The following is a 12,019-nucleotide window of genomic DNA, read 5'->3' as shown; positions in this document are numbered from 1 at the left end:
CTGGGAGAGGCTGGAGCCTTTGGCATTTCCACTGCTCGCCCAGATGCTCTCAGGGCCACTCTGTGCTTTTGGCAGCTCCTTCCTAGGTGAGGTGAGGTGGGGAAGAGGGGAAGTTGCCCCTGCACTGGCGGGAGGGAGCCATGGCCTGCCTGGTGGTGGGCCAGCGACTGAGCAGATGAGAGGGGAGGGATCCAGAAGTTCTTCCTCCTGCAGCTGGTGCTCAGGAGGGGCCAGGGGCCCGGAGGAGTCTGGCCAGAGCCTCCCTGATGTCACGGTTCCGCAGGCAGTAGATGATGGGGTTGAGCAGGGGGGTCACAACCGAGTAGACCACAGACACCAGCTTGTTGAGGTCGAAGGAGCTGATGGCGTGAGGGCGGGCGTACATGAAGATGGTGGTGGTGTAGAAGATGGCCACCACCACCAGGTGGGAGGCACAGGTGGAGAAGGCCTTCCTGCGGCTGGCCGCCCCGGGGATCCTCAGCACTGTGGCCAGGATGTGGCCATAGGACACCATGGTCACCAGCAGGGAGGTTGAGAGCACAGCCAGGGCTGCTGCGAAGTCCACGACTTCGATGGCGGTGGTGTCGGTGCAGGAGAGCTGCAGCAGGGGCGAGATGTCACAGAAGAAGTGGTTGAGGACGTTAGGGCCACAGAACTTGAGGTGGGAGATGAGAGCCGTGGACACAAAGGAGGCCAGGAAGCCACCCAGCCAGGCAGTGAGGGCCAGGTGCAGGCACAGCCTTGCGTCCATGATGGCTGGGTAGTGCAGTGGGCGACAGATGGCCAGGTACCGGTCACAGGCCATAGTGGCCAGGAGGAAGCACTCAGAGGAGCCGAGTGAGAGGAAGAGGAACAGCTGGGTCAGGCATCCTGAGAAGGAGATGGTCCTTGCCCATGCCAGGAGGCCAGCCAGCAACTTGGGGACGGTGACTGAGGTGTAGAGGGTCTCCAGCACTGACAGGTTGGCCAGGAAGAAGTACATGGGCGTGTGCAGTTGGCGGCTGGCTCGGACTGTCACCACGATGACCAGGTTCTCCAGGACGGTCACCACGTAGACGATGAGGAATGACCCGAACAGCAGCCCTCGCAGGTGGCACAGCTCCGGGAAGCCCAGCAGAATGAACTCCGTCACCAAGGTCTCAGTGGAGTTGCTCATGGCCCTCCCTGGCAGAGAGGTCACTTGTGGGCACCCTGAAAGGCAGAGACATGAGTGTGATGTGTGATGGTCCAGGCCCGCTGCCTCACTGGGCAGCAGGGCCGGGTCGTGAGAGCTGGGTGGGTGGACTGTGCCCTCCTCAAAGGGGTCTCAGAGGTGCCGCAGGGCTTCCTTGTGGTCCCCCCCTCAGTCCAACACATGGTTCCTCAGAGCTGACGACAGCAAGGGGGCTGTGGGCTCACACCCACCAGTCTGTGCAGATACTCGTCTCACCTGCACACTCATAGACACTCAGGTGCACACTCTTCTGTGCCCAGCACACAGGTGCATGGCCAGGCGTGTGCTTAGCGCACCCCCTCATCCACCGAGGTGCACATGCACACACAGGTACACGCGTACACACACAGGTGCATGCACACACACCCAGGCGTGCACACACAGAAGTCCATGCACACACACAGGTGCACACATGCATACACACAGGTGCATGCACACACACCCAGGCGTGCACACACAGAAGTCCATGCACACACACAGGTGCACACATGCATACACACAGGTGCATGCACACACACCCAGGCGTGCACACACAGAAGTCCATGCACACACACAGGTGCACACATGCATACACACAGGTGCATGCACACACACCCAGGCGTGCACACACAGAAGTCCATGCACACACACAGGTGCACACATGCACACACACAGGTGCATGCACACACACCCAGGCGTGCACACACAGAAGTCCATGCACACACACAGGTGCACACATGCACACACACAGGTGCATGCACACACACCCAGGCGTGCACACACAGAAGTCCATGCACACACACAGGTGCACACATGCACACACACAGGTGCATGCACACACACCCAGGCGTGCACACACAGAAGTCCATGCACACACACAGGTGCACACATGCACACACACAGGTGCATGCGCACACACCCAGGCGTGCACACACAGAAGTCCATGCACACACACAGGTGCACACATGCACACACACAGGTGCATGCGCACACACCCAGGCGTGCACACACAGAAGTCCATGCACACACACAGGTGCACACATGCACACACACAGGTGCATGCGCACACACCCAGGCGTGCACACACAGAAGTCCATGCACACACACAGGTGCACACATGCACACACACAGGTGCATGCGCACACACCCAGGCGTGCACACACAGAAGTCCATGCACACACACAGGTGCACACATGCATACACACAGGTGCATGCACACACACCCAGGTGCAGGCACACAGCATGAGAGAAGACCCACTCTGCCCGGTGTCCCTTCCCCTGCTGTGTCCTGGCACTTTCCTGGCCTCACCCCTGTGGGCCCCCAGGGTTCTGCTCCTCCAGCTCTCTCTGGCCAGGGCCTCTCACCCCTCGGGAAGGACACCACTTCTGTCAGCTGTCCAGGGGTGAGCAAAGCGTGGGCCAGGGGTCTGCAGAGGGGGCGGAAGCTCATCCCCGCCTTTTTATGTCCCCACGTGGACCTGGCCGAGATCCAGCCTTGGTCTTTGCCTGTGTTTTCTGAGCAGCAAAGTGGCCTTTGGCGGATGGGCGGCAGCGGTCTACGCAGAGCCTCTGAGGGGCCGCGCTGTTTGGACTCTCATGCCAGGACATCCCTGGAGTTGGGTGTCTGAGGGGTGGCGGGTCTCAGGAGGCGGTGGGGCCTCAGGGCCTCCCCTCACGCCGCCGTCGGGTCTGCGGAGCGCGGCAGGGGTCGCGCTGCAGGCGGAGGGAGATCCCCGCGGACGGTGTGGTTTGTCCGGTCGACTGGGATTTGCCCCCTCCTCTGGCGGCGCCGGGCTGAGCTGACGGCTGCTCCGGGCTCGCCCGGGAGGGGAACTCGCTGGGTGAGCCGGGGCTCCGGAGACCCCGCCGCCTGAGACGCGCTCAGCCCTGCGGGGAGGGGGCTGCGGGGATGCTCAGAGCTGGTGGGGCACAGGCCGGGGTGCGCAGGGCACTGAGGCCCGTCCCCCAAATCCCTGGCGAAGCGAGACCTGTCAGCAACGCAGGGGAGGAGGCTGGGCCTGCGAAGGGTGTGCAGAGCCTGGGTCGGTGGCCAGCTTGGATCCCCAGCTGAGGGCGCGGGCTGAGGGCTCGGGAGCCCGTGCCCGGCTTCTGTGCCGCCCAGCCTGGCTGCGGGTTTTGGGAGACCCCGGAAGGTGCGGTCCTCGTGGCCTCCCCAGGTCCTTTGCCTCAAGACTCAGGTCCAGGGAGCCGAACCTCCCCTCGCAGAAGGTGTGAGGCCTCGGCCGGTCTCTGCATCTCTCTGAGCCGGGGTCTGTGGGGAGCACAGCGCGTCTCGCCGGGTGCCGCTGCCTCTGGACCCAGGTGGCTTTTATCGGGCTCGTTAGTGGCCTTGTCCCCACCCCCGTCTTCTGCTCCGAGTCTGGAGGGCTCTAATCGCAAACTGTCACCCCTGCGGGGCTCAGAGCACTTGGTGGAGGCGCACTGCAGGGTCCGTGGAGGGAAGGTGTCGCCGGCGCCCCGCTCTGGGGCTCCCCACTGTCTCCTCAGCCACAAACAGCGCGCTGCCTGTCACCGGCCCTCCGGGAGCGCTGGCCCCTCCGGGCCTCAAAGCCCCTCCCCTGGGGTCCAAGGGCGGGGCGGGGGGGGGGTGGTGAATGCTGCCCGGTAGCTTCGTGGCCCTCCCGCTTCATTCTGTGTCTTTCCATGGACGGCGTTTATTATCCATTCAGTTATAAAATGACGTGCTGAACACTTGTAAACCTTCTCTCAGCACAAGAGAATCGCTGACGAATGCCCTCAGCTCCTTCCCTCTCCGGCCCGCCGCTCAGAGGGCCGCCCGCGGGCTCCCTGCTTCTCACAGCGTTTTAAGCGTAGACAAGGGCTGCTCAGCGCGGCTGTTTCAGACCTTGCGGCAGAGGCGTCTGCTCTGAGCCGTCTTCTGGGTCTCCTTTGTGTTACTGCGACGCTTGCTCTCCGCAGCTGGCTGCGTTTATTCTGACCCTGTGTCACGTTCCCTGGAGCGACCACCTCACACTTCCTGGTTCGTTCTGGGTGCTGGCCAGCGTTCCTCTTGGAGCCACCTCTAGGCTCAGGAATGTCGGGTTGAACTCGACAAGAAAATGCCCAATTCTTTCCCCAAAGCGGCTCCACAGTTTACACTCCCACCGTTCAGCCGCGTCATCCCAGCGGGAGCTGTGGGGATTCTCAGTCTTTGCCCATCTAGCGGGTAAAAGCAGGCCTCCTGCGGTGCATTTGCTTTTCCTCTTCTCTAATCCGTTGGAATCCACGTGGTCTCTGCTTCTCTGGGCTGCCTGTGTGTCTTCCCCCATGGCCCGCTCTTTTCCTTAGGATTTGCAGGACTTCTCTCACGTCCTTCCTGAGTTTCCTTATTGATGTGATTTACACAGTAAAGTGCACAGACCTTGCTGTTAGGTCTGATGAGTTTTGACAAATGCACATGGCACGGAGCTGACACCTCCTCAAGACACAAAATCCTTTCACTTCAGAACCCCCCAGCCGCCTCTTCCCGGATGACCCCTGGTCCCCCACTTCGAGGCAGCCACAGTTCGGCCTCTTTTCTTTGTAGATCAGTTTTGTTTTTCTGAATGTGAGGTAAATGGGACCACAGGGCATCCCCTCTTGTCTCCAGCTCCTGCTCAGCATGATTTTGAGGCAGGTCCAGGGGGTCGTCTCCATTATATCCACAGACTATGGATTATCTGGACGTGTGTTATTTAATTTCCAAATATTTGGAGATTTTCCAGAGATATTTCTCTGTTATCGATTTCCGTTTTAACTTCATTGTGATCAGAAAATATGCTTTGTGTAACTTTGAATCTTTTAAAATTTGAGATTTATTTTGACCTAGAATATGGGTCTACATTGGTAAATGACCTGTGTCCACCCAGAAAGACTGCGCATTCACTGTCGATGTGGGGTGTCGATCAGGTCAGGCTGGTTGACAGTGGTGTTGAATCTCCTATATCTTTGCAGATTTTGTCTCCTTGTTCTGAAATCTATGGCTGTGATTGTGGATTTGAGGTTCTGTTGGTTTTTGTTTCCTGCATTTTCGGGCTGTTATTAGGTGCATACAGGTTTAGGGTTGTTTTGTCCTCCTAAAGAATTGATCTCTTTATTGTTTTGAAATGATTTCCTTTGTCCCTAATATTTGTTGCTCTGAAATCTACTTTGTCTGATATTACTTAATTCTAGCTTTCTTTGGGTAGTGTGAGCATTGTTTATCTTTTACCATTCTTTTACTTTAAATCTGTGTGCGTCTTTCTGTTTAACTTCTGTTTCTTGTAGGCAGCATTTAGTTGGGTCTTGCCTTTGCATCCAACCTGACAGCCTCTCCCTTTTGTGTGAGGTATTCATCCATTTACATTTAATGTGATTAGTGATGTGGTTAAGTTTAAATCTACCATATTGCTCTTGGTTCGCTATTTACCTGTCTGGTTTGTGTTTCTTTTGTTATCTTTTTCAACTCTCATTGTGATTACTTTTTATCACCTTTGCTCACTTGCTATCTTTGACTCTTTGTTTTGTTACTGTAGCGGTTGTTTAGGGTTAGCATACATCTTCAACCTGTCACAGTCCACCTTCAGGTGATACTTGCTCACTTCGTGTGTAAGAACCATACAAGAGCGTGCCTCCACCCCTCTCCTCCTAGCTTTCACGCTATTGTTGTCAACCACTTTATTGTCACATGTTATAAATCTCATAATACATTGTTATTTTTGTTTGTACAATTATCTTTAAAAGAGATTTTAAAAAATAAGAAAAATACTGTCTGTTTATCTATGAAATTTCCATTCACTGTGCTCTTCATTTGTTTGTGTAGATTTGTATTTCCATTGGAATCATTTTCTTTCTCCTTGAAAGATTTCCTTTAATGTTTCATGCAGTGCTGATCTGCTGGTAATATGTTCTTTCAATTTTTGTTTGTATAAAAAAGCCTTATTTTCTTTTTGTCTTTGAAACATATTTTCCTTCTGTATACGATTCTAGGTTTACAGGTTTTCTTTTCAGTACTTAACAGACGTTGCTTCAGTGTCTTCTCACTTGTGCTGTTTTTGGTGAGATACCTGCTGTCATATTTCTCTTGATTCCTCTTTATGTAGTGCTGTTCTGGATGCTGGTGTTTGACTGCGATGTGCCTTGGTGTGGCTCTCTCTGTGTTTCTCGTGTTGGGCTCATTGAGCAACTTGGATTTATGCGATTGATTATAGTTTTCACCAAAGTTGGAAAAATTTTGGCCATTGTTCCTTTGAATATCTTTTCTGTCTCCACTTTCTTGGGGATTCAATTACATGTCCAGGCACACCTTGGAGATATTATGGGTTCAATTCCAGATCACTAAAGTGAATAGCACAATAAAGTGAGTCACACAACTTTTTGGTATCCCAATGCATATCAAAGCTAAGTTCACACTATGCTGTAGTCTATTTAGTGCACGATAGCATTATGTCTAAAAAGACAATGCATGTACCTTGATTAAAAATACTCTATTGCTAAAAAATGCTAACCATCATCCAAGCCTTCAACGTGTCATAAATTTTTCACTGATGGAGGGTCTTGCCTCAGTGTTGATGGCTGTTGATTGATCATGAAGGTGGTTGCTGAAAATTCAGGTGGCTGTAGAAATTTAAAGATTGCCGCATCGACTGACTGTTCCTTTCATTGAACGATTTCTCTGTAGCATGCGATGCTGTTTGATAGCATTTTACCCACTGCAGAACATCTTTCAAAATTGGAGTCAATCCTCTCAAATCCTGCCACTGCTTTATGGACTAAGTTTATGCAATATTCTAAATCCCTTGTTGTCATTTCATCAGCCTTCACAACATCTTCACGAGGAGTAGATTCCATCTCAAGAAACTGCTTTCTGCGCCCTCCTCCGTAAGAAGCAGCTCCTCATTCATTAAAGTTTTATCATGAGATCACAACAATTCAGTCACACCTTCAGGCTCCACTTCTAATTCTAGTTCTCTTGCTATTTCCACCACATCTGCAGTTTCTTCCTCCACTGAAGTCTTGAGCCCCTCAAAGTCATCCCTGAGAGTTGGAATCAACTTCCGGCAAACTCCTGTTAATGTTGACATCTTGGCCTCTTCCCATGAATCACGATTGTTCCTAATGGCACCTAGAACGATGAATCCTTTCCAGAAGGTTTTCAGTTTACTTTGTCCACATCCATCAGAGGAATCACTGTCTGTGGCAGCTACAGCCTCACAAAATGTACTTCTTGCATAATAAAACCTGAAGTTGGAAGTCTCTTCTTGATCCATGGACTGCAGAATGGATGCTGTGTTAGCAGGCGTGAAAACAGCATTAATCTGGTTGTACATCTCCATCAGAGCTCTTGGGGGACCAGGTGCGTTGTCAATGAGCAGTAAGATTTTGAAAGGAATCTTTTTTCTCAGCAGTAGGTCTCAACAGTGGGCTTAAAAGATTCAGTAAACCATGTTGTAAACAGATGTGCTGTCATCCAGATGTTGTTGTTCCATTTATAGAGCACGGGCAGAGCAGATTTAGCATAATTCTTAAGGGCCCTGGGATTTTCAGAATGGTAAATGAACACTGGCTTCAACTGAAAGTCACCAGCTGCATGAGCCCCTAACAAGAGAGTCAGCCTGCCCTTTGAAGCTTTGAAGCCAGGCATTGACTTCTCCTCTCCAGCTCTGAAAGTCCTAGATGGCATCTTCTTCCAATAGAAGGTTGTTTCGTCTACACTGAAAGTCTGTTGCTTAGTGCAGCCACCTTAATTACTTCTGTCAGCTGATCTTCTGGATAACTTACTGCAGCTTCGCCGGCAGCACTTGCTGTCTCACCCTGCGCTTTCATATTATGGAAATGGTGTCTGTCCTTACCTTCATGAACCAACCTCTACCAGCTTCAACTTTTCCTTCTGCAGCCTTTTCACCTCTCTCAGGCTTCACAGAGCTGAAGAGTTAGGGCCTTGCCCTGGATTAGGCTTTTGCTTAAGGGAATGTTGTGGCTGTTTGACCTTCTATCCACATCACTAAAACTCGCTCCATATCAGCAATAAGGCTGTTTCGCTTTCTTATCATTGGTGTGTTCACTGGAGTACCACTTTTAATTTCCCTCAAGAACTTTTCTTTGCATTCACAACTTGGCTAACTGGCACAAGAGGCCTAGTTTTTGGCCCAGCTCTACTTTCGACATGCCTTCCTCACTAAGCTCAATCATTTCCAGCTTTTGATTTAAAGCGAGAGATGTGTGAATTTTCTTTTCACCTGAACACTTAGAGGCCACTGTAGGATTATTAACTGGCCTAATTTCAATATTTTTTGTCTCAGGGAATAGAGAGGCCTGGGTAGAGGGAGAGAGATGGGCGAACGGCCGGTCAGTGGAGCAGTCAGAAGACACACAACATTCATCGATTAAGTTCACCCTCTTTTGGGCATGGTTTGAGAAATAATTACAACGATAACCTCAAAGATCACTGATCACAGATCCCCATAACAAATGTAATAATAATGAAAAGGTTTGAAATATTGTGAGAATGACCAAAAAGGTGACACAGAGAAACCAAGTGAGCAAATGCTGTTGGAAAAATGGCACCGAAAGTCTTGCTCAACACACAGTTGCCACAAACGTTCCATTAGTGAAAATCACAATATCCACGAAGCGCAATCACAGGAAGGAGCCGGGCCATAAATCTGCCTGTTTTCCCACAGCTCTGTTAACTCAAGAATTACCCTCCCTTCTCTTTGTTCTGTGCTTTGATGGTTTCTGTTGCTGTCTTGCATTTCTCTCGCCTTTTCTACAATCTCTAATCTGCTGCCGACCCCATCCAGTGCATTTTCCGTCTCAGACAGCATAGTTTCTGTGTTTAGAAGTTTGATTTGAGTCTTTTAAAATGTCTTCCACGTCTCCACTTCACTGTGTGAATATGCAGAATACAATGTAACAACTATTTTAAAGTCCCTGTCTACCAGTTCTAACGTCCATGTCAGTTCTGAGTTGGTTTTGATGGATCGATTATTCTCCTTGTGATGAGTCGTGTTTTCCTGCTTTTTGCATGACTGATGACTGTGCCTGGTTGCCAGACGTGGTGCATCTTACTTTTCGGTGGATGGACATGTTTGTATTTCTGTAAATGTCCTCGACCTCCGTCCTGGGGCAGGAAGTCACGTAGCGGCAGCTGGTCCTCTCAGGTCCTCCTTGTGAGGCGTCTGGAGCCGGGCTCGTCCAGGCTGGGTGACCCCAGCCGAGACAGGCCCTCTCTCTGCTCTGCCAGCTCCCTGCATCGTGAGGTCATCCCGTCTGGCTGGTGGAGCAGGTGCTGCCTGGCACTGGTGAGTCCCTGGCACAGTATTTTCTTGTCCTTTTGGGTGATTCTTTCCTAGAACCCAGATAGTTTTCTCACCTGCGTGGGCTGGTCAATACTCTGATCAACTCTAAGGGCAGCCTCTGCCGACCTCTGGGACCCTCTCTGTTCAGATCTGCCCAGCCCCGTATTTTGTCCTGAAACTCGAGCTGCCATGGTCTCCGGAACTCTCACGGGCTCCAGCTGCTTCTGCCTGGTCCCCTCCCTGTGTTGCAGCTCAAGAACTCTCCCAAGGCGATCAGCTGGGGCAGTTGTAGGCTTCTCTCCTTCACGTCCATCTCTCAGGGTCACTGACCTTCATTGCCTCATGTCCAGTGTCTGGACAACCACTTTTTCTTATATTTCGTCTGTTTCCCTTCAGGTGGGAGGATAAGTCCAGCCCCTGTATTCCATCCTGGCCAGAAGTGGGCGTCTCTAAGTTCCGTGGTCTCCAGTACTTACAGCGGCCTCGGTATCCCTGACCCCTGATCTGTGTCCTCCCTCGGTGAGACCACACTCCACGCCTGGCTCCCAAACCCTGCACTGAGGCCCAGAACTGCAGCCAGTGCGCCGGGAGTTCATGCTGCCCATTTCCCTTCTCTCCAGGATAGAGTCCTGCATTGCCTCTTGTCCAACATCCGAAAACAGGCGTTAAAAGTCCTTTTATAGTATTACATTTTATAATTATAGTGTAGTATTTATATAATTATGGTACAGCATTACATATCATTATAATCACATTATTTTATATATTTTATCTAATTTTGTCATTGTGGTGGAGTGCTACCCTGTGCCAGCTAGTTTTTTGCGGCTGGAAGCCTCCGTACACAGTCTCAGTATTAATTGTGTGTCTCCTGTATGTTGCAACATCTCATGTTGGTTCTCAACCTTTATTTTTCATTTTCTTTAAGGTATCTTTTGATGAACAGATGTTCTTAAATATTTTCACGTTCTTTTTATTAAGGTATAATTTAAATAAAGTGAAACCCACTCTTTTTAGTGTATAGTTCTTCAAATTTTGAGAAATGTATATAATTGTGTAACCACCACCACAATAAAAGTATAGAGCAGTTCCATCACTCCACAAATTTCCCTGTGCTGCCCTCAGTAGATAATCCTGCTCCCCAACCCCTGGCCCAGCAGTCTGTCTTCCGTGCCTATAATTTTGACTTTCCCAGAGTGTTACATAAATGGTATCAGAAGAGTTTGTCTTTTGAGTCCTTTACTCAGCAGAATAGGTTTGAGATTCATCGTGTTGCATATGTCAGCTGTCTGCTCCTTCCTGTTGTTGGGGATGTTCCGTTGTATGGATGGGCCACAGTCTCTTTCCCCATTCCTCAGCTGCAGGACATTTGGATTGTTGATTATGCACTAAGTCACTCTAAATATTTGCTTACACTTTTCTTGTGTGAATACAAGTCCTGGGTTATATGATAAGGGTGTGTTTAACCTTATAAGAAGCTGCCAAACTGTTTCCCAAAGTGGCTGTACCAGTTTACACTTGGTATTGACAGGTTTTAGAAACGTTATTCTAAAAGGTTTGGGTTGGTGTCTCCTTGTGGTTTCCATTGCACTTTCCTACTGACTCCTGAGATGAATATCCCCTCAAGTGCTCATTACCCATCCTTTGGTGAAATGCCTGCTCAAGTTTCTACCCATTTGTATATTGGGTTGATTGTCTCTTTACCATTGAATTTTGAGAATTTTAAATTCTGAATAGAAACCTTTTATCAGATAGTTAATTTGCAAGTTTTTAAAGAAATCATCGCTTCCATTTTGATTCTATTAATAGCGTCTCTTGAAGATCAGAAGTTCTTAATTTGATGAGGTTGTTTTTTTTACATTTATGGCTTGTGCTTTTGGTGTTGAATCTGAGAAACCTTGCCTTACTCAAGGTCACAAAGTTTTTTTTCCTGACGTTTTCTTCTAGAGGTTTTCTCGTTCAAGGTTTTACATTTAGGTGTCTAACCTATTTTGAGTTAAGTTGTATATAAGTATGAGATATGGATTGAAGTTCAGTTTTCACGTATGGATATTTGATTTTTCCAGCACAGTTTGTTGCTAATTGAATGGCCTTTTCGTCTTTACCAGAATCCATCATGTGTGGGTCTATTTCTGGATTCTCTGTGTTGTTTCATTTGTCTCTGTGTTTATTCTTTCTCTGGTACCACACCGTCTCGGTTACTACAGCTTTATAGGTCATGAAAGCAGGTAGATTGAGTCCTCTTACTTTGTCCTTTTTTCAGAATAGTTTTGGCTATTTTAGTTCCTTTGCCTTTCCATAAATTTTAGAATCAGCTTGTTGATTTCTATAAAAAACTTCTGCTGGGGTTTGTTGAGTCTAGAGATCAGTTTGGGGAGAATTAACGTGTTTACAATATTGAATTCTCCAATCCACAGACATGGCACATCTCCCCATTTATTTAGATCACCTTTGATTCCTTTCATCAGTGTTTGTAATTTTTAGCATGTTTTGCAAATGTCGTTCCCAGTTTATGGCTTATCTTTTTCAGTTCTTTTAAGATGTGTTTTGA

The 12,019-nt window shown here is 49.3% G+C and overlaps 1 protein-coding gene across 1 annotated transcript; it reads right to left on the bottom strand.

The window, feature by feature from the left end:
• Positions 1 to 220: 220 nt before the first annotated feature.
• Positions 221 to 1,156, bottom strand: LOC106841096 (olfactory receptor 226-like). The gene has a single exon (XM_070504500.1). The coding sequence runs from the start codon at positions 1,154 to 1,156 to the stop codon at positions 221 to 223; it is 936 nt and encodes a 311-aa protein (XP_070360601.1).
• Positions 1,157 to 12,019: the final 10,863 nt, after the last annotated feature.

The sequence above is a fragment of the Equus asinus genome, chromosome 2 (genome assembly GCF_041296235.1).
Source record: "Equus asinus isolate D_3611 breed Donkey chromosome 2, EquAss-T2T_v2, whole genome shotgun sequence".
NCBI lineage: Eukaryota > Metazoa > Chordata > Mammalia > Perissodactyla > Equidae > Equus > Equus asinus.
Note: the sequence above shows the minus strand (reverse complement) of the source record. Positions and strands in the feature narration are given on the sequence as shown.